Source organism: Saimiri boliviensis, chromosome 14 (genome assembly GCF_048565385.1).
Source record: "Saimiri boliviensis isolate mSaiBol1 chromosome 14, mSaiBol1.pri, whole genome shotgun sequence".
In the NCBI taxonomy this organism is placed as follows: domain Eukaryota; kingdom Metazoa; phylum Chordata; class Mammalia; order Primates; family Cebidae; genus Saimiri; species Saimiri boliviensis.
Window position 1 is genome coordinate 17,540,553 of NC_133462.1, and position 20,876 is coordinate 17,561,428.

Below are 20,876 nucleotides of genomic sequence, written 5' to 3' on the forward strand. Positions count from 1 at the left end.
AATATAGATATAAGCAATTTTTTTGAGACATATTTTTGCTCTTGTCGCCCGGGCCGGAGTGCAATGGTGTGATCTCAGCTCACTGCAACCTCCGCCTCCTGGGTTCAAGCAATTCTCCTGCCTCAGCCTCCCAAGTAGCTGGGATTACAGGCGTGCACCACCATACCTGGTTGATTTTTTTTTTTTTTTTTTTTTTTTTTGTCTTTTTAGTAGAGACAGGGTTTTACCATGTAGGTGAGGCTGGTCTTGAACTCTTGACCTCAGGTGAGCCACCCACCTGGGTCTCCCAAAGTGCTGGGATTACAGGCATGAGCTACCGCACCCAGCAGAAATGAAATTTTTAAAATAAAAATATACATATTGAGAAGAAATGAGACCAGCATAATAGTTCATCCATCTCTCCTAATTCATGTTCTCCCTCTCCTATCCACCCAACCCAGCCTCATTATGCCCCATTTTCTTTCTCTCTCTGGTCTAATTTTTCATAGCACTAATCACTTTTTTTTTTTTTTTTTTTTTTTTTTTTGAGACGGAGTCTTGCTCTGTGCCCCAGGCTGGAGTGCAGTGGCGTGATCTCAGCTCACAGTAAACTCCACCTCTCAGGTTCAAGCAATTCTCCGGCCTTAGCCTCCCGAGTAGCTGGGATTACAGGTGCACGCCATCCCATCCAGCTGATTTTTGTATTTTTAGTAGAGACAGGATTTCACCATCTTGGCCAGGCTGGTCTTAAATGCCTGACCTTGTGATCCACCCATCTCAGCCTCCCGAAATGCTGGGATTACAGGCATGAGTCACTGCGCAGGCCCACTAATCACTTTTTAACACACATTGTTCATCAGGGCAAATGCACAGTACAGGCTAGTTTAATGTGTATGCACTAATACAACCATTTCATTCTCTCTCGCTCTTTTTTTTTTTTTTTTTTTTTTTTGAGACAGGGTCTCGATGTGTAGCCCAGGCTGAACTGCAGTGGCATGATCACTCCTCACTGCTGCCTCAACCTCCCTGGCTCAAGCCATCTTCCCACCTCAGCCTACCAAGTAGCTGAGACTACAGGTGCACACCACCCTATGCAGCTACTTTTTAAACTTTTTGTAGAGACAGGGTCTCACTGTGTTGCCAGGGCTGGTCTCAAACCCCCGGGCTCAGGGGATCCTCTGCTTTGGCCTCCCAAAGTGCTGGGATTACAGATGTGAGCCCCTATGCTGGGCCCCATTTAATTCTTTTCTGCATTTGTAGAGAGAATTCTTAGAAGGTCAAAAAGAGGTTTTTATTTATTTAAGATGTCATCTCACTGTCACCTAGGCTGGAGTGCGATGGTGAGATCTCAGCTCACTGCAACTTCTGCCTCGCGTGTTGAAGTCATGCTCATGTCTCAGCTTCCGAAGTAGCTGGGATCACAGGTATGTGCCACCATTCCTGGCTAATTTTTGTATTTTTTTTTTTTTTTTTTTTTTTTTGAGACGGAGTTTCGCTCTTGTTACCCAGGCTGGAGTGCAATGGCGCGATCTCGGCTCACCGCAACCTCCGCCTCCTGGGTTCAGGCAATTCTCCTGCCTCAGCCTCCTGAGTAGCTGGAATTACAGGCACGAGCCACCATGCCCAGCTAATATTTTTGTATTTTTAGTAGAGACGGGGTTTCACCATGTTGACCAGGATGGTCTCGATCTCTCGACCTCGTGATCCACCCGCCTCGGCCTCCCAAAGTGCTGGGATTACAGGCTTGAGCCACCGCGCCCGGCCAATTTTTGTATTTTTAATAGAGACGGGGTTTTGCCATGTTGGGCAGGCTGGTCTTGAATTCCTGACCTCAAGTGATCTGCCCGCGTCAGCCTCCCAAAGTGCTGGGATTACAGGCACGAGCCATCGTGCCCGACCTGGAGGCTTTAAATTATTTCCTTGATATTATGTAATTTGCTCATTATTCAACTGTTTATCGTGTCTCTCCCTCTAGAAGGTAAGTTCTTTGTGGGGAATCATCTATGTCTGGTTTTGTTTGTTGATGTTTTCAATTATGTATATGGCTCAAATTATGCAAAGCCAAATAAAACAGAGACATCGAGACAAAAATCTCTAAATTTAAAATGTTTTATTTGGGCTGGGTGCAGTGGCTCATGCCTGTGATCCCCATACTTTGGGAGGTCAAAGCGGGCAGATCACCTGAGGTCAGGAGTTTGAGACCAGCCTGGCCAACATGGTGAAACCCCCTCTCTACTAAAAATACAAAAATTAGCCTGCATGATGGTGCACATCTGTAATCCCAGCTACTGGGGAGGCTGAGGCATGAGAATCACTTGAACTCAAGAGGCAGAGGTTGCAGTGAGCCGAGCTCGCACCACTGACCTGCAGCCTGGGAGACAGAGTCTTTGCTGTCTCAAAAATAATAATAATGTATGTTTTATTTGGGAAGCAAGACTCGAAATTTGAGGCATGCACACAGACCATGTGGTCTTCAGTACTTTCAAAGAGCAAAGAGGTTAGAGGGTTTTTTAACATAAGAAATGTCAGGTATTGTTTTGCAAGAAAGTTCCTTGACACTATCGATGTTTTGGGGAGCTGGCAAGTTCTGATTGGTAAGTGACAGCAGAGGGAAAACTAGTCTTAGAGTCACAGCAGGTTGTTTCGGTACCAGTTAGACTGGTTCCAGGTTACACCTGGCAGTTTTAACAGCCAGCCCTGCATAGAATCACATTATTGGGGCAAATGGTATCTGCCCTGAGTGTTTCTTTCCCCCTGGCCTCTCAACTTTGTTTTAGTTGAGTATGACGAGAAGGATCCAATTCATATAATCAACTTTCATAATTGTTTTTTCTGTTTATTGAGACAGAGTCTCACGCTCTTGCGCAGGCTGGAGTACAGCGGTGCAATCTCTGCTCACTGCAACCTCAGCCTCCCAGGTTCAAGCAATTCTCCTGCCCGAGCCTCCAAATTAGTTGGGATTGCAGGCACCTGCCACCACGGCCAGCTAATTTTTGTATTCTTAGTAGAGATGGGTTTCACCATGTTGGCCAGACTGATCTCAAACTCTTTACCTCAAGCGATCCACCCGCCTTGGCCCCCAAAAGTGCTGGGATTACAGGCATGAGTCACCACACCCAGCCACAATTGTGTTTTTATTGGACAGAGCTGATATAGAGGTTAAAATCAGGAATTCTGGAGCTAGGCTGGCTGGATTCAAATCCTTACTGGCCGGTGATCATAGGCAAATTCACTTGGCCTCCGCTGGTCTGTTTTCTCACCTGTGAAGTGGAGGCACAACAGCACCCACTTCATGGGGCTGCCATCCTGGATGGCAGTAAAACCGTCCATAAAAGTTGGTTAATGTTATGATTGGTTGTAGCACTCATTTTTAGCAGCTGGAACCCGTTTTATCCTGTGAAATGAAGATAACCATGCCCGACCTTAAAGGTGATGGAAATTTTTTAACGCGTTAACGGATATGAGGCCTCCCACCCAGAAGCCGGACCAAAATAACAACAGTTGCTCGGAGCCAGGCTTCTCACTGCCGCTAGCGAATTAGGAACATTTCAAGAGGCCGGCTGGAGAGGCCGGCTCCTCTGGATCTCGGCCGGCCCGGCCCCATCGCGGGAAGCAGGTTGGGTCTCGAGATGCGGAAGGAGTAGGTGGGAGGGGCTGGCCAGTAAGGAGGATGCAGGGGTAGGTCAAGCTGGCTTGTAAGCGGGGAGGGGCCGGCGAGTAAAAAGGGTGCAGAGGGGCGTGGGGAGCTTGCGGCATTCCGGCGAGGAGCGCCGCCAGGCCCCAGGGTAAGACTTGGGGTGGGGTGTCGGTGGGGCCGACTGCATGCAATTCGGGACGCACACACAGACCGCGGGGTCTCCGGGATATCGGTGCTATCAAGGACGGGCTGGGGGATGGGGACCTGGGAACGGGGCCCAGGAGTGGTGAAGGTAGGGGTGCGCCTGGCAGAGGCAGGGCAGGCGGAGGCTGCTGGTCCCTGACGCCCTGATCCTTCCTCTCCCGCAGCCACAGCCGGGCCTGGCGGGGGGACCATGGGCGCTTCAGCCTCCAGGTGCAGGGCCGCCCGGGTCCCCGCGCCGGAGCCGGAACCCGAAGGGGCGCTGGACCTGAGCCAAATGCCCCCGGAGCTGCTTCTGGTGGTGCTGAGCCACGTCCCCCCGCGCACGCTGCTGGGGCGCTGCCGCCAAGTGTGCCGGGGTTGGCGCGACCTGGTGGACAGCCAGGCCCTGTGGCTGCTGATCTTGGCCCGGGACCACAGCACCACCGGCCGCGCGCTGCTGCAGCTCGCGCGCAGCTGCCAGTCTCCCTCCCGCAACGCCAGGCCCTGCCCGCTGGGCCGCTTCTGCGCGCGCAGACCCATCGGACGCAACCTTATTCGCAACCCCTGCGGCCAAGGTGGGATCCCAGAAAAGGTGGTCCAGGATGCTGGGAGCCGTGGAGGTGCTGGGGGGAAGGCCGCATTGGGAGGCGTGGAAGGGGCGGGGCCGCACTGGGATCGGTGGGAGGAGCGGAAGCGGCGGGGTCTCACTGGGAACGGTGGGAGGAGTGGAAGGGGCGGGGACTCAATGGGAACGGTGGGAGTGGAAGGGGCGGGGCCTCACTGGGAACGGTGGGAGGAGTGGAAGGGGCGGGGCCACACTAGGATCGGTGGGAGGAGTGGAAGGGGCGGGGCCTCACTGGGAACGGTGGGAGGAGTGGAAGGGACAGGGCCTCTCTGGGAATGGTGGGAGGAGTGGAAGGGATAGGGCCTCTCTGGGAATGGTGGGAGGAGTGGAAGGGGCGGGGCCCCACTGGGAACGGTGGGAGGAGTGGAAGGGGCGGGGCCTTACTGGGATCGGTGGGAGGAGTAGGAGGGGCGAGGTAGCACCTCGTAGGCAGGGTGCCGGGCTGGTGGGGCAGGGCTTCACTGGGAGCCGGTGGGCGGGGCCAGCTCTGGGAGCCAGATAGCGGGGCTGGAGGGGCGAGGCTTTGCTGCAAATCAGTGAGGAGCAGGGCTTTGCCAGGAGCTGATGAGAGGGGGCAGGGGGCGGGGCCTCCGTGGGAAGGGCCGGGAAAGCGAGCTGCACTGTGAGCACGTGGGAGGGGCTAGAGGCGGAGTCTCACTAGGAACCTGCAGGCAGGCGACTGGAACTTGGGTACTAACCTTTTTTATTTCACAGAAGGCCTCCGAAAGTGGATGGTGCAGCATGGTGGGGACGGCTGGGTGGTAGAGGAAAACAGGACAACCGTGCGTGGGGCCCCTTCTCAGACATGCTTCGTGACTTCATTCAGGTGAATGCCCCTGCTATCCAAAGGTCCGGCCAGTTGTTGAGAAAGGCCTGCCTGTTCTTATTACCCTGTCTCCATTCCCAGCTGGTGTCGCAAGAAGCAGGTCTTGGACCTAGAGGAGGAGGGTCTGTGGCCAGAACTGCTGGATAGTGGCAGGATTGAGATTTGTGTCTCTGACTGGTGAGTATGATGATTAAAATAGCCCCTTGCTACGCACTAACTTCATGTGACATGACCTTTTTAGGGGTGACTTAACTTAGGCCTCCTAACCCCTCCTTACAGTTTAAAAATATCTGAAGTTCAGGCCGGCCATGGTGGCTCACACCTATAATCCCAGCACTTTGGGAGGTCGAGGCAGGCAAATCATTTGAGGTCCGGAGTTCAAGACCAGCCCAGCCAGCATAGAAACCTCATCTCTACTAAAAATACAAAAAAATTAACCAGGTGTGGTAGTGTGCGCCTGTAGTTTCAGCTTCTTGGGAGGCTGAGGCAGGAGAATCGCCTGAACCCAGGAGGCCGAGGTTGTGCCACTGCACTCCAGTCTGGGCGACAGTGAGACTAAGTCTCAGAAAAAAAAAAAAGAAAGAAAGAAAGAAAAACAAGTTCGGAGAGGTGAGGTGACAGCCATATTCACAGTTTTAGAAATTAGCAGAGTACACACTCTGAGCCTCTCTACTCATGCCCAGAGGGATGTGAATTGGAAAGCAGAAGATGAGATCCAATACAGAGGGCTTGGGCCCAGCTCAGTCTTGTCTGAATGATTGAGATGTTCCTTGCCTTAGGAGGAGAAAACAGCAAAGTTGACTAAGAGCCTAGATTCTGGAGCCAGACCTCCCGGATTCAAACCCTAACTCTGCAGCTTTGTGGCCTTGGGCATGTCACAGCATACCTCTGTTTCCTCTGTTTATAAGATAGGGCTCTTGCAAAGATAATTATTACATGGCAAGCACATAACAAGTACTTTATAAATGTGAGCATATTTTTTGAAACTTGATCCTGTGGGAAGGTGTATTTCAGGCCCTCAGATCATTCAGAGCTTTGCAGGAAACTGAGGGGTTAGGGGAAAGGGGAGATGACAGGCTGGGCGCCGTTGATCATGCCTGTAATCCCAGCACTCTGGGAGGCAAAGGTGGGTGGATCACTTGAGGCCAGGAATTCGAGACCAGCCTGACCAACATGGTGAAATCCATCTCTACTAAAAATACAAAAAATTAGCCAGGTGTGGTGGTGCGTGCCTATAATCCCAGCTACTCCGGAGGCCAAGGCAGGAGAATCTCTTGAACACGGGAGGCGGACGTTGCAGTGAGCTGAGATAGCACCATTGCTCTCCAGTCTGGGCAACAGAGTGAGACTCCGTCTCTGGAAAAAAAGGGTGTGGGGGGGTGCAGATGACTTGCCCTGGCCACACAGCCTGAGCTTAGCAGAACCTGGCATAAGGCCCTGAGTCAACTGACTCCAGAGCTTGTCCCTTTAGTGATGGTCTTGCATCTGGGGTGCATGAAGAGTTTCCAGGGGGTTTATGACCCAGATGGTTTTATGGGAGTCAAATTCCAGGTCCACTGCAGCCATCTGCCCCCTATTATAAAATTAATCTGCTATAGATTACATCTGTGTGGGAAGCATCATATAATTCTCCTTCCCTAGTCTCTCAGTATGCCCCTTCTCTAGTTTTACAGGAAAAAAAAACCCTCACTGTGGTCCCCAGATGTAAAGACTACTGGGGAACCAGGCAAAATGGCCATTGGAAATTTTGAGCATTAGCAAATTCACTTTTTTTTTTTTTTTTTTTTTTTTTGAGGTAGAGTCGCTCTTGGTGGCTCAGGCTGGGTGCAATGGTGCAATCTCAGCTCACTGCAACCTCTGCCTCCTGGGTTCAAGTGATTCTCCTGCCTCAGCCTCCTGAGTAGCTGGGATTACAGGTGTGCACCACTACGCCCAGCTAATTTTTGTATTTTTAGTAGAGACTGGGTTTCACCATGTTGTTCAGGCTGGTCTCGAACTGCTGTCCTCAGGTGATCCACCCACCTTGGATTCTCAAAGTGCTGAGATTACAGGCGTGAGCAACCGCACCTGGCCAGCGAATTCACTCTTAAGGCCCCATAACCCTGCCCCTAAACTCCATCTCATTAAGAGATATATCTCCAATAAGTTTTTTTGTTTTTTTGTTTTTGGTTTTTGGGTTTTTTTTAGATACAGTTTTGCTCTTTCACTCAGGCTGGAGTGCAGTGCGTGATCTCGGCTCACTGCAACCTCCACCACCTTGCCTCAAGTGATCCTCCTACCGCAGCCTCCTGAGTAACTGGGACTATAAGTGTACAACCACTGTGCTTGTCTAATTTTTAAATTCTTGTTTTTTTTTCTTGTTTTTTCTTTTGAGACAGAGTTTCACTTGTTGCCCAGGCAGGCGTACAATGGTGCCATCTCAGCTCACTGCAACCTCCACTTCCCAGGTTCAAATGATTCTTCTGCCTCAGCCTCCCGAGTAGCTGGGATTACAGGCATGTACCACCACCCCTGGCTAATTTTTGTATTTTTAGTAGAGATGGAGTTTTGCCATGTTGGCCAGGCTGGTCTCGAACTCCTGACCTCAGGTGATCTGCTCACTTCAACCTCCCAAAGTTCTGGGATTACAGGTGTGAGCCACCGTACTTGGCCATATATTTTTTATAGAGACGGGTTTTACCATGTCACTCACACTGGTCTTGAACTCCTGGACTAAAGCAGTCCTCCCACTTCTGCCTCCCAAAGTGCTGGGATTACAGGTGTGAGCCACCATGCCTGGCCAGATTTTGTTTTTAATTATTACTTATCAAACTATGTAACATATTTGTGTTGTCGTGGTCAATGGTGTACTATTTGATTGTAATAATCGATGGCTTCCAAATTTTGCTGCACATCATAAAAGTAGCTTTTAAAACACACAATGCTGGCCAGGTGTGGTGGTTCATGCCTGTAATCCCAGCACTTTGGGAGGCCGAGGCGGGTGGATCACAAGGTCAGGAGTTCAAGACCAGCCTGGCCACCGTGGTGAAACCCCGTCTCTACTGAAAATACAAAAATTAGCTGGGCATGGTGGTGTGTGCCTGTAATCCCAGCTACTTGGGAGGCTGAGGCAGGAGAATTGCTTGAACCAGGACCCAAGAGGTGGAGGGCACAGTGAGCCGAGATCACGCCGCTACACTCCAGCCTGGGCAACAGCGAGACTCAGTCAAAAACACACACACGGCCGGGCGCGGTGGCTCAAGCTTGTAATCCCAGCACTTTGGGAGGCCGAGGCGGGTGGATCACGAGGTCAAGAGATCGAGGCCATCCTGGTCAACATGGTGAAACCCCATCTCTACTGAAAATACAAAAAAAAAAAAAAAAAAATTAGCTGGGCGTGTTGGCACGCGCCTGTAATCCCAGCTACTCGGGAGGCTGAGGCAGGAGAATTGCCTGAACCCAGGAGGCGGAGGTTGCGGTGAGCCGAGATCGCGCCATTGCACTCCAGCCTGGGTAACAAGAGCGAAACTCCATCTCAAAACACACACACACACACACACACACACACACACACACACACACATGCACGCACAATGCCCAGGCACCATTCATACCAATTAAATCTGAGTGTCTGAGGGTGAGAGCCAGGCGTCAATATTTTTTGTTTGGTTGGTTGGTTTTCATTTTAAAGACAGGGTTTCCCTCTGTCACCCAGGCTACAGTGCAATGGAGAGATCTCAGCTCACTGCAACCTCAGTCTCCCATGTTCAAGCAATTCTCCTCTCTTGGCCTCTACTGAGTAGCTGGGTTTACAGGCACCTGCCACCATGCCTGGCTAATTTTTGTATTTTTAGTAGAGACAGGGTTTCACCATGTTGGCCAGGCTGGTCTCAAACTCCTGACCTCAAGTGATACATCCGCCTCAGCCTCCCAAAGTGCTGGGATTACAGGCATGAGCTACCATGCCCAGCCAGGCATCAATATTTGTGAGAAGTTTCAAGCTCACTACAAAGTTCAGGGATGGAATCCCTAAGACCATCCTCACTTCTGACACAATATGTCAGAACAACACAAATATATTACGTCATTTAATGCGTAATAATTAAAAACAAAATCTGGCTGTGTGTAATGGCTCACGCCTGTAATCCCAGCACTTTGGAAGGCAGAGGCAGAAGGATTGCCTGATTCCAGGAGTTCAAGACCAGCCTGGGTTACATGGCAAAACCCCATCTCTACAACTCCACCAACTGCAAGTTTGAGGGACTTCCAAAACCACCTTCACAATTCAATAATTCATTGGAAGAACTCACAGAAAGCTACTAAACACTTCTGGTTTATTACAGGGAAATGATACAGATTAAAATCAGCCAAGAAAGGAAAGGCATAGAGCAGCATCCAGGGGAAATGTCAGACACAGAGCTTCTGCTGTTCTGCCATGGCATCAGGACATGTTACCATGCTGGCATTGATGTGTGACAAGATGCATGGTATTTTGTTGACCAACAGAGTTCACTCAAGCCTCCGTGTTCGGAGTGTTTCTTGGGTTCATCACATAGACATGATGGATTGATTGATGGCCCATGTGGTTAATCTTGGCATCCAGGTCCACTGATGTTCCCTGACTCCCAGCCCCCACCGCAAGTCACATTGTGGGTCTTTCTGGAGGGGCCAGCCCCCATCCTGGACCATCTATATGAGTGTGGCTAGCCCCTGCCCTAAATCACATTGGTAGACTATCCAGTACCCCCTGGATCCCCATCAAAGATACTCCTGTCTGACACAACACATTCAAGCGTCCAGAGATCACCTCCCAGGAGTCCCTTGAGAGGATCTGTGTTGATGGGGAGGGCATTTGGACAAGGCAGGAAGGACAAGGTAGGCAGACACCCAAAGAGATGGGGTGGCAAGCCCAGCCTTCAAGGCCTCTCTCCTCCCGCAGGTGGGGAGCCCGACACGACAGTGGCTGTATGTATCGACTCCTTGTCCAACTTCTGGATGCCAACCAGACTGTTCTAGATAAATTCTCTGCTGTGCCTGATCCCATCCCCCGGTGGAACAACAATGTCTGCCTTCACGTGAGTCTCCGATGGGGGTTGGGGAAAGGATGTTGGGGGCCTGTGATGACCTATTGCAGCTAAACAAATCACACCAAAACTTAGTGGCTTAAAATCAACGACAGTCCTTTGACTACCTCTCGTGGTTTCTGTAAGTCAGTAATTTCAGGAGGGCTCACCTGGGTGGTTCTGGTTTCCGCCTCTCGAGGTTCAGACAGTGACATTCTGATGAAGTCTGGAGCAGCAGGACAGGGTGGTGGGTGGTGCATGCGTCGCAGTTGTTGGCTGGGAAGCATCTCTTCCTGCATTTAGTCTCAGAGCTTCTCCGTGGGATCTCTCTTGATTGGGCTACTTTGGGCTTCCTCACAGCATGGCAGCTCCTACACAGTCAGATTGCTTATGTGTTCGCTTGGGGAAGAGGATTCTAGAGAAACAGGTAGAAACTCCCTTGCTTCTTCTGACCTTGGCAAAAGTCACTCCATATCATTTTCACCACATTCTTGATGACAAGCAAAACCCACCTAGATTTGTGGGGAAGAGAATTAGATTCCCCGCTTCCTTTTTGTTTGTTTGTTTTTGAGATGGAGTCTCCCTCTATCATCCGGGTTGGAGTATAGTGGCGTGATCTCAGCTCACTGAAACCTCTGCCTCCTGGGTTCAAGTAATTCTCCTGCCTCAGCCTCCTGAGTAGCTGGGACAACAGGTGTGTGCCACCACACCCGGCTAATTTTTTTTGTATTTTTGGTAGAGACAGGGTTTTGCTATGTTGGCCAGACTGATCTCGAACTCCTGGCCTCAAGCAAGCCACCTGCCTCAGCCTCCCAAAGTGCTGGGATTACAGGCATGAGCCACACTGCACCAGCCAGATTCTACTTTTTGATGAGCGAGTGGAAGATTCTACAAGATTCTAGAAGAACATGTGCCCCTTGGGAGATTTTATAGCCATCCTTAGAAAATAACCATCTGCCAGAAGGCCCCAACGTCAGCTTTGGAGAGGAGGCTGTGGCACAACGGGGCTGGGCCCTTCCTCTGCCTACAGGTCACTCACGTCTTCTCCAACATCAAGATGGGTGTCCGCTTTGTGTCTTTCGAACACTGGGGGCAGGATACAGAGTTCTGGGCCGGCCACTATGGAGCCCGTCTGACCAACTCCAGTGTGACGGTGCAAGTTCGTCCACCCTAGTCCAGGACCACCCTTGTTGCAAGACAGCCTGACTGTGCCTTCCAGGGCCTGGGACCATTGGCTGGGACCCCTCATTAACCAACTAAGCGCTTGTAACTCCCTGGCATACTGGGAATTCCTGGGTCCGATCAAAGTCCCTCATCTTCAGGTTCTAGAAACTACCAGAAGCAGCTTCTTCCATCATATCTACCTACTGCAGCTGCTGCTTTGGGGGACCCTGCCCTACTGAGGGGAAACCCACAGGTTTGAGCATGGGGGAACATATGTCCTAGAGAAGAATTCTCCCCTCCCGTCTCTTCTCTTCCCACCCGAAACCCTTCAGTCCAGCCCCAGGCCCCTCTGTCCCATCCCCTCCCCTCCTCGCCACTGACCTCTTGCTTCCTATTGTATCTGCCACAGTGACCTCCTTGGTCCCTTCAGGGAAGCCCTCCACTCATCTCAGAACTTAGATTTTCATCCTTAGGGCTCAGAAAGTCCCAGCCCTAAGGGTGTGAACCCAACCTCCTGGGGCTTCTGAGCTACCGTGCTGGGATCTGGTCATGCAGCTGAAAGTCAATGTTTTAAAAAAAAAAAAAAAAAAAGTTTGGGCTGGGCATGGTGGCTCATGCCTGTAATCCCAGCACTTTGGGAGGCCGAGGCAGGTGGATTGCCTGAGGTCAGGAGTTCGGGACCATCCTGGCCAACATGGTGAAACCCCGTATCTACTAAAAATACAAAAAAATTAGCCAGGCGTGGTGGCGTATGCCTGTAATCCCAGGTACTCAGGAGGCTGAGGACTTGGAGGCTGCGGTTAGCTGAGATTGTGCCACTGCACTCACAGCCTGGGCAACAGAGCAAGACTCCATTTCAAAAAAAGTTTGGGCTGGGTGCAATGGCTCACACCTGTAACCCCAGCACTTTGGGAGGCCAAAGTGGGAGGATCACTTGAGCCCTGGAGTTCAAGAACAGCCTGGGCAAAGTAGTAAGATCCCCATCTCTACAAAAAATATAAAAAGTAGCCAGGCATGGTAGTACATACCTGTAGTCCAAGTTACTTGGGAGGCTGAGATGAGAGGATCATTTGTGCCCAGGAGGTTGAGGCTATAGTGAGCCATGATCATACCACTGCACTCCAGCCTGCATGACAGCGAGACCCTGTCTCCAAAAAAAAAAAAAAAGAGAATTTGGAGATGGTTCTGCCCATTCTGGCTTCTCTAATAAATGAGGTAATTCCCTGAGCCCAACTCTGATCCTCCAGGACCTGTAATTATGTGGTATTTAAAATTAAAATACTATTTTTTATTTTGGCTTTTCTTCAAACAATAATATATCAGCAGCATGTATCTGCCAGTCATACGTAATAAATTTCTTATTTTGCCAAAACTGCTTCAGAGCTTTTTAATAGAAGTTCAGTGTTACTGCCTTGGCTGAGAATCATAAGTAGTCCCAGTTGAGGAGGGGAAACTCGGGAAGAAAGCACCCGCTGAGGCTGGGCGTGGTGGCTCACGCCTGTAATCCCAGCACTTTGGGAGGCCGAGGTGGGTTGCTCTCTTGAGGTCAGGTGTTCAAGACCAGCCAGGTCAACATGGTGAAACCTGTCTCTATTAAAAATACAAAAAATTAGCCGGGCATGGTGGTGGGCACCTGTAATGCCAGCTACTTGGGAGGCTAAGGGAGGAGAATTGATGGAACCTGGGAGGCGGAGGTTGCTGTAAGCCGAGATCGTGCCATTGCTACCCAGCCTGGGCAACAAGAGCAGAACTCTGTCTTAAATAAATAAATAAAATAAAATAAAAATGCAAAAATTAACCAGGCATGGCAGCGGGTGCCTGTAGTCCCAGCTACTTGGGAGTCTGAGGCAGAAGAACTGCTTGAACCTGGGAGGCGGAGGTTGCAGTGAGCCAAGATCGCGCCACTGCCCTCCAGCTTTGGTGATAGAGCAAAACTGTCTCAAATAAAAGACAATATTTGGGAAAGACTGGACATGATGATTCACGCCTATAATCCCAACACTGTAGGAAGCCTAGACAGGAGAATTACTTGAGCCCAGGAGTTCAAGACCAGCCTAGGCAACATAGCGAGACCCAGTTCTACAAAAAAAAAATTTTTAATTAGCTGGACATGGGGATGTGTGCCTATAGTCTCAGCTACTTGAGAGACTGAGGTAGGCGGATCATTGGAGCCCAGGACCTTGAGGCCACAGCAGTCCAGCTTAGGAGATGCAGTGAGATCCTGGCTCCCTCCGACCAAAAAAAGAAAAAGAATAGAAAATATTTGGGGAGCCGTGCATGGTGGCTCAAGCCTGTAATCCCAGCACTTTGGGAGGCTGAGGCGGGTGGATCACGAGGTCAAGAGATCGAGACCATCCTGATCAACATGGTGAAACCCCGTCTCTACTAAAAATACAAAACATTAGCTGGGCATGGTGGTGCGTGCCTGTAATCCCAGCTACTCAGGAGGCTGAGGCAGGAGAATTGCCTGAACCCAGGAGGCGGAGGTTGTGGTGAGCCGAGACTGCGCCATTGCACTCCAGCCTGGGTAACAAGAGCAAAATTCCATCTCAAAAAAAAAAAAAGAAAGAAAATATTTGGGGAAAAAAAAACTGTCATAAAGTTTCAAAAAGTAAAAACTTGAGTTTGCCCCATGCCAAGAACTATGTTGAATCCCTGAGAATGAAGTGTTGTGTGGCCATTGTACAGTTGACCCATGGACCACGTGGTGGTTGGGGCGCCGACCTTCCTTGCTGTTCAAAAACTGAGTATAACTTTTTTTTTTTTTTTTTTGAGATGGAGTTTTGCTCTTGTTGCCCAGGCTGGAGTGCAATGGTGTGATCTCGGCTCACTGCAGCCTCCGCCTCCTGGGTTCAAGTGATTCTCCTGCCTCAGCCTCCCAAGTAGAAGGGATTATAGGCACCTGCCAGCATACCTGGCTAATTTTGTATTTTTAGTAGAGATGGAGTTTCTCCATGTTGGTCAGACTGGTCTTGAACTCCTGACCTCAGGTGATCTGCCCACCTTGGCCTCCCAAAGTGCTGGGATTACAGACGGAGCCACTGCACCCGGCCTTCCCAGTGTGTAGTGAGCCTTAAAGGTCCTTATGACCCCCGATCTAGAGGCTGAATTAGAGACGCTGTGTTTGAGGGCAGTGAGACCACTCGACACCTTCAGTGTTGAATCTATGGGGTTCTAGGTGGCCATGGACATTGTCTAATAACAAAGTAACTTACTGGCAAGGTACTTCCTAGCTTCAAGTACAAAGCGTCAGTGGAACTGATCCAGAAAAGGGGTTCTCGTTGTCCACGCCTTCTTGTTTTGCAACCGAAAGCCTGGCAGCTGGTGTTTATCTTGTAAGGCTTGGGGGTTAGCAGCTTTCTATGTAAAGTCAGCCTGATCATAAATCTGACAGCATTTGAACACAACAGTAGAGGTAGCCTCTCCCAACCTGCCTTAAGTCCTCCTGCTCGCTTCTCTTCCTGACTTATAAAGGTCCTTTGAGGCACTTTTTTCCAGAATAGGGCATTTTAGTCTACAATGCAAACCTCTGCACGACTGGACATGGTGTGGGTCACACCTGTAATCCCAGCACTTTGGGAAGCCAAGGCGGGCGGATCACTTGAGGTCAGGAGTTTGAGATCAGCCTGGCCAACATGGTGAAATCCCATCTCTACTAAAAACATAAAAATTAGCTGGATATGGTGGTGGGTATCTGTAATCCCAGCTATTCAGGAGGCTGAGGCAGGAGAATCACTTGAACCCAGGCGGTGGAGGTTGCGGTGAGCTGAGATTGCGCCACTGCACTCCAGCCTGGGCAACGGAATGAGCCTCTGTCTCAAAAAACAAAAATGAAACAAAACAAAACAAAAAATCTCTTTAGGCAGATATCTTTTCGCCTCAATAATTTTCTCAGTGGAACCTGGAAACTCACCTGTTGCCTCATGGTCAGCAAAAGCTGCTTCTCCTGTTACCTTGATATTTTTTTTCAGCCAAACTCTTTAAAATTATCAAACCATCCTTTGCTGGCATTAAATTCTGCAGCTTTATATCCTTCACCTTATTTTTGCTTTAAGTTATCATAAGATGACTGCACTTTTTCTAGAATTATATTAGAGTCTGTAGGTATGCCTTTCTTACAGCAATTCTGCACCTACAGAAAAGCTACATTTTCTTTCTCTCTCTCTCTCTCTCTCTCTCTCTCTCCCCCCCCCCACCCCCTTCCTTTTTCCTTCCTTCCTTTTTTTTTTTTTTTTTTGGAGATGGAGTCTTGCTCTGTTACCCAGGCTGGAGTGCAGTGGCACGATCTGGGCTCACTGCAACCTCTATCTACCTCCCAGGTTCAAGTGATTCTTATGTCTCAGCCTCCCAAGTAGCTGGGATTGCAGGTACCTGCCACCATGCCACATTAATTTTTGTATTTTTGGTAGAAACAGGGTTTTGCCATGTTGGCCAGGCTGGTCTTGAACTCCTGGCCTCAAGTGATCCACCCGCATCAGCCTCCCAAAGTGTTGGGTTTCCAGGTGTGAGCCATCACACCTGGCCTCGCAATTTCAGTATGAGATAAAAAGGTATTTCACAAAAAGTGCAAGGATTTCCTGCCTGCTAGCATAACTGTGACCACTTTGGGAATTTCCTGTTTTTTGTTATTTTTTTCTTTTTCTACAATGCTCCTTAATGCTGAATTCATCTTGAAATGGTGGACAGCTGCAGCCGCAGACCTCAGTCTATGATACATAACAAGCAGTTCAACTCTTTCTTGTAATGTCATGACTTCTGTACTTCTTGGGAGCACTTTCAGTTTCACCGGTGGCACTTTGTATGGGCCCCCTGGTGTTATTCAGGGTTTACAATATTGCACTCAAGATGAAAAATGAACGAGAACCAGGAGAAATCACTGTTTACTGCGCAACGCAATTTACCAGAGAATCGAACTCCCTAGAGATGATTAGCATCACTTGGTATTTTAAGCTAATATTTGCAACACTTCAGCTCACTGCAATAACAACAGGAGGTGGCTAGGAAATTATTACAGTAGTACAGTATTACTTCCGTTAATTTCATGCAAGTATGGTTTAACACTGCATCTTTGCCTATGTTTATGTTTCTCTCAACTGCAAATGGTGCTATGCATAGTCTGTGTTTATGTGTGTACGTTTTGGCCAACAGAGTGAAACCCCATCTCTACTAAAAATAAAAATTAGCGCGGCATGGTGGCAGGTGCCTGTAATCCCAGCTACTCGGGAGGCTGAGGCAGGAGGATCGCTTGAACCCAGGAGGCAGAGGTTGCAGTGAGCCGAGATTGCGCCATTACCCTCCAGCCTGGGCAACAAGAGCGAAACTCCATCTCAAAAAAAAAAAAAATAGTAAAGTAATAAATAAAGTGTATGGGAGTATGTGCGGAGATTTATGTAAATATCACTTCACTTTACATAAGGACTTGAGTATCTGTGGATTTGGGGATCCACGGGGGTTTCTGGAAACAATCCCATGGTTACTAAAGACTGACTGTAGATTCTACCCATTTCTTCAGCCTATAGGTTGCAGCAACCCTGCTTTCTAGTCCAACTGTTAAGTGTTGAATTTATTGATAGAGATTTGAGATTTGCAATGAGAAAAAAATGGAGAAATCTGAAAACTGCTGTGTATTTTATGACTATTTCATCTAGATGTATGGTTTTTGTTTTGTTTTGACACAATCTCGCTGCCACCCAGGCTAGAGTGCAGTGGTGCAATCTCAGGTCATTGCAACCTCCACCTCCCAGGTTCCAGTGATTCTCAGCCTCCTGAGTAGCTGGGATTACCGGCACATGCCACCATGCCCAGCTAAGTTTTTGTATATTTAGTTGAGACAGGGTTTCACTATGTTGGCTGGGCTGGTCTCAAACTCCCGAGCTCAGGTGATCCACCTGTCTTGGCCTCCCAAAGCGTAAGATTCTAGGCCTCCCAAATTGTAAGATTCTCTATCAATAAATTCAATAAATTCAGGCTTGAGCCATTGCACCCAGCCTAGCTGTATGATTTTTTAAAAATCAATGTAAATGTTTATGCTTGCAATATACACTATGGAGATCATCTGGATTAGGGAAAGCTGCAAAAATAATTGTGTGTTTATAAAACAACTCACTTGCTTTTTGCCAACAATGGGAGGATTGAAATTTAAATTCACTGAGTATTGGAAACGGAACAAGTACAGTCTCTGTAAGTGATGATTTTTGCCATAATTTTGGCTTACTGGAGCCTTTGGAGGAAGTAAGAAGCAGTAAAAAGAAAGACGCAATCTCTGGATACTTTTGGAGTTCCACTTTAAAAAAAAAAAAAAATACAGGCTGGGCACGGTGGCTCAAGCCTGTAATCCCAGCACTTTGGGAGGCCGAGGCGGGTGGATCACAAGGTCGAGAGATCGAGACCATCCTGGTCAACATGGTGAAACCCCGTCTCTACTAAAAATACAAAAAATTAGCTGGGCATGGTGGCGTGTGCCTGTAATCCCAGCTACTCAGGAGGCTGAGGCAGGAGAATTGCCTGAACCCAGGGGGCGGAGGTTGCGGTGAGCCGAGATCGTGCCATTGCACTCCAGCCTGGGTAACAAAAGTGAAACAACATCTCAAAAAAAAAAAAAAAATACATTTTTTGAGGCAGGATCTTACACTCTCACCCAGGCTGGAGTGCAGTGGCGTGATCATGGCTCACTGCAGCCTCCTCGACCTCCTGGGCTAAAGTGATCCTCCTGCTTCAGCCTCCTGAGTAGCTAGGAATACAGGTACATGCTACCTCACCCAGCTACTTTTAGAGTTTTAAAAAACAGTGTTTAGTTTGCTAATGAGTCCTTGTTAAAGTCAAATGCTGGACCCTTAAAGGTAACTGATGAGGCAGGCTGGTGTTGTCTAGAAAAGTTTTTTTCTTTTTCTTTTTTTTGAGACAGAGTCTTGTTCTGTCACCCAGGCTGGAGTGCAGTGGCACAATCTCAGCTCACTGCAGCCTCTGCTTCCCAGGTTCAAGCAATTCTCCTGGCTGAGCCTCCGGAGTAGCTGGGATTACAGGCGTGTACCACCATACCCGGCTAGTTTTTTTGTATTTTTAGTAGAGATGGGGTTTCGCCATGTTGGCCAGGCTGGTCTCAAGCTCCTGACCTCAGGCGATCAGCCCACCTCCGCTTCCCAAAGTGCTGGGATTATAGGTGTGAGATACCACACCTGGCCAATTTCGTTTGTTTAATAGACTTTTTTTTTTTTTTTTTTTTTTTTTTTTGAGGCAGTCTCACTCTGTTGCCCAGGCTGGAGTACAACTATGCAATTTAGGCTCACTACGTCTTTGACCTCCCAGGCTCAAGCAATCCTCCCACCTCAGCCTCCTAAGTAACTCAGACTACAAGCGCCCACCATGCCCAGTTAATTTTTTAATTTTTATTTTTTAGAGATGTAGTTTCACTATGTTGCCCAAGCTGGTCTTGAACTCCCGTGCTCAAGAAATCCTCCTGCCTCAGCCTCCCATGGTGCTGGGAATACAGGCACGAGCCACTGTCTCCAGCCCAAGCATGCTTTTGAGTGCATCAATGTGAGCTCTAAGATCGATGAGGTAAAGGGCTTAGGAAAGCCTTCTAGCCTGCAGTGTCTTGGCCTTGCTGCTGCCAAAGAGCCACCGACTTTTGTGGCTTCCTGAATTCACAGATCCTAATGGCCTGGACCTGACTGTAAGCCAAAAACCTGATATTACTGTCTGCACTGTGCTGTTTCAGTCTCGGCATATGCTGTGCCAAACTGAAAACAGGCACACACTCCAGGAACAGGGCTTTGACTCTGACACCACTAGGGCACACTTGGGGCATCCTCCATGGGACCTAAACTGAAAACATCACGGAGGCTGGCTGGACCATCTGGATCACATACAAATGCCCACAGGAAAGGGCTTCTTCTTTGAGGAAACCATCTACAATCAACTGGCTTCTTGGCTCTGTTATAAGTAAAATTTTGATGCCACAAAAGAAAAAGCACTCAAAGATAAATCCTCCCAGCAAGGCAGTTTACTTCTATAGAAGGGTGAGGTGCATGGATAGAGAATGATGGCCGCCACACACTTAGACAAAGGGGCGAAGGGGTACTTATGCCTGATGGGGTCATCCCTACTGCTGTGTTGTTCCCCTGTTGGCTAGGGTTAGACTGCACAAGCTAGGCTAATCCCGACTGGCTGTTTTAAAGAGAGCAGGGGCCGGGCGCAGTGGCTCACACCTGTAATCCCAGCACTTTGGGAGGCCGAGGCGGGTGGATCACAAGGTCAAGAGATCGAGACCATCCTGGTCAACATGGTGAAACCCCGTCTCTACTAAAAATACAAAAAATTAGCTGGGCATGGTGGCGCGTGCCTGTCATCCCAGCTACTCAGGAGGCTGAGGCAGGAGAATTGCCTGAACCCAGGAGGCGGAGGTTGCGGTGAGCCGAGATCGCGCCATTGCACTCCAGCCTGGGTAACAAGAATGAAACTCCGTCTCAAAAAAAAAAAAAAAAAAAAAAAAAAAGAGAGAGAGCAGGGGTCTGAGCTGGAGTGGCAGGGTGGATGTTTTGTCAGGAAGGACACTCACAGGCGGGTCACAGCAGGAAGCCAGGGGAGACCGGGGGTTACCAGGATGAGTGAGGATGGAGTCGGGGGAAGGGAACAGATGTGAACCACTAATTAGAACTGGTGGAGAAGGTTGTTTACTGGAACTACAAGGGAGTTAAACTTTAAAATACAGAATTAAAGAATAAGAGAGCTGAACATACTGATATACTGATTCTTTGAAGAGAAACTTAGGGTTCACTATAATGGCTCTTTTCTTTTTCTTACTCTTTGATTCTTTCTTTCTTTCCTTCCTTCCCTCCCTCCCTCTCTCTCTCTCTCTCTCTCTCTCTCTCTCTCTCTCTCTCTCCCCCCCCTTCCCCCTCCCTTCCCCTTCCCATCCCCTTCCCTTCTTTTGACAGAGCATCCCTGTCACCGAGGCTGGCATGCAGTGGTGCCATCTCAGCTCACTGCAACCTCCGCCTCCTGGGTTCACATGATTCTCCTGCTTCAGCCTCCCAAGCAGCTGGGATTATGGGCACATGCTACCATGCCTAATTTTTGTATTTTTAGCAGAGACAGGGTTTCACCATGTTGGAGAGGCTGGTCTCGAACTCCTGACCTCAGGTGATCCTCCCTCCTCTGCCTCCCAAAGTTCTGGGATTACAGGTATGAGCCACCACACCCAGCCTTCAGATGCATTTCTAACCTATGATTTCTGCCAAAAGCCGTAAGTTTGAGGAAGACACATCTCAGGGATATGACCCCTTTGGCTGCTTCTGACAGGTTGGATGCTCAGGAGGTGTCTCACTTCTGTTGCCTTGTGCTCAACTTTTTTTTTGAGATGAAGGTTCATTCTTGTTGTCCAGGCTGGACTGCAATGGCACGATCTTGGCTCACCACCAC

General features: G+C 49.1%; 1 protein-coding gene across 6 annotated transcripts in view; it reads left to right on the forward strand.

The window, feature by feature from the left end:
* Window positions 1-1,317: 1,317 nt before the first annotated feature.
* FBXO27 (F-box protein 27) overlaps window positions 1,318-20,876 on the forward strand; it is a 31,818-nt gene continuing 12,259 nt past the window's right edge. Inside the window, exons 1-7 of one of the 6 annotated variants that reach the window (XM_010330957.3) lie at window positions 1,318-1,403; window positions 3,354-3,595; window positions 3,985-4,374; window positions 5,139-5,250; window positions 5,332-5,427; window positions 10,169-10,304; window positions 11,323-13,855. In XM_010330957.3, coding sequence (XP_010329259.1) covers window positions 4,011-4,374; window positions 5,139-5,250; window positions 5,332-5,427; window positions 10,169-10,304; window positions 11,323-11,466 — 852 coding nt within the window. In that variant the 5' untranslated portion in view covers window positions 1,318-1,403; window positions 3,354-3,595; window positions 3,985-4,010 and the 3' untranslated portion in view covers window positions 11,467-13,855. The other 5 variants (XM_074386385.1, XM_074386387.1, XM_074386386.1 and 2 more) reach the window with 5 other exon arrangements.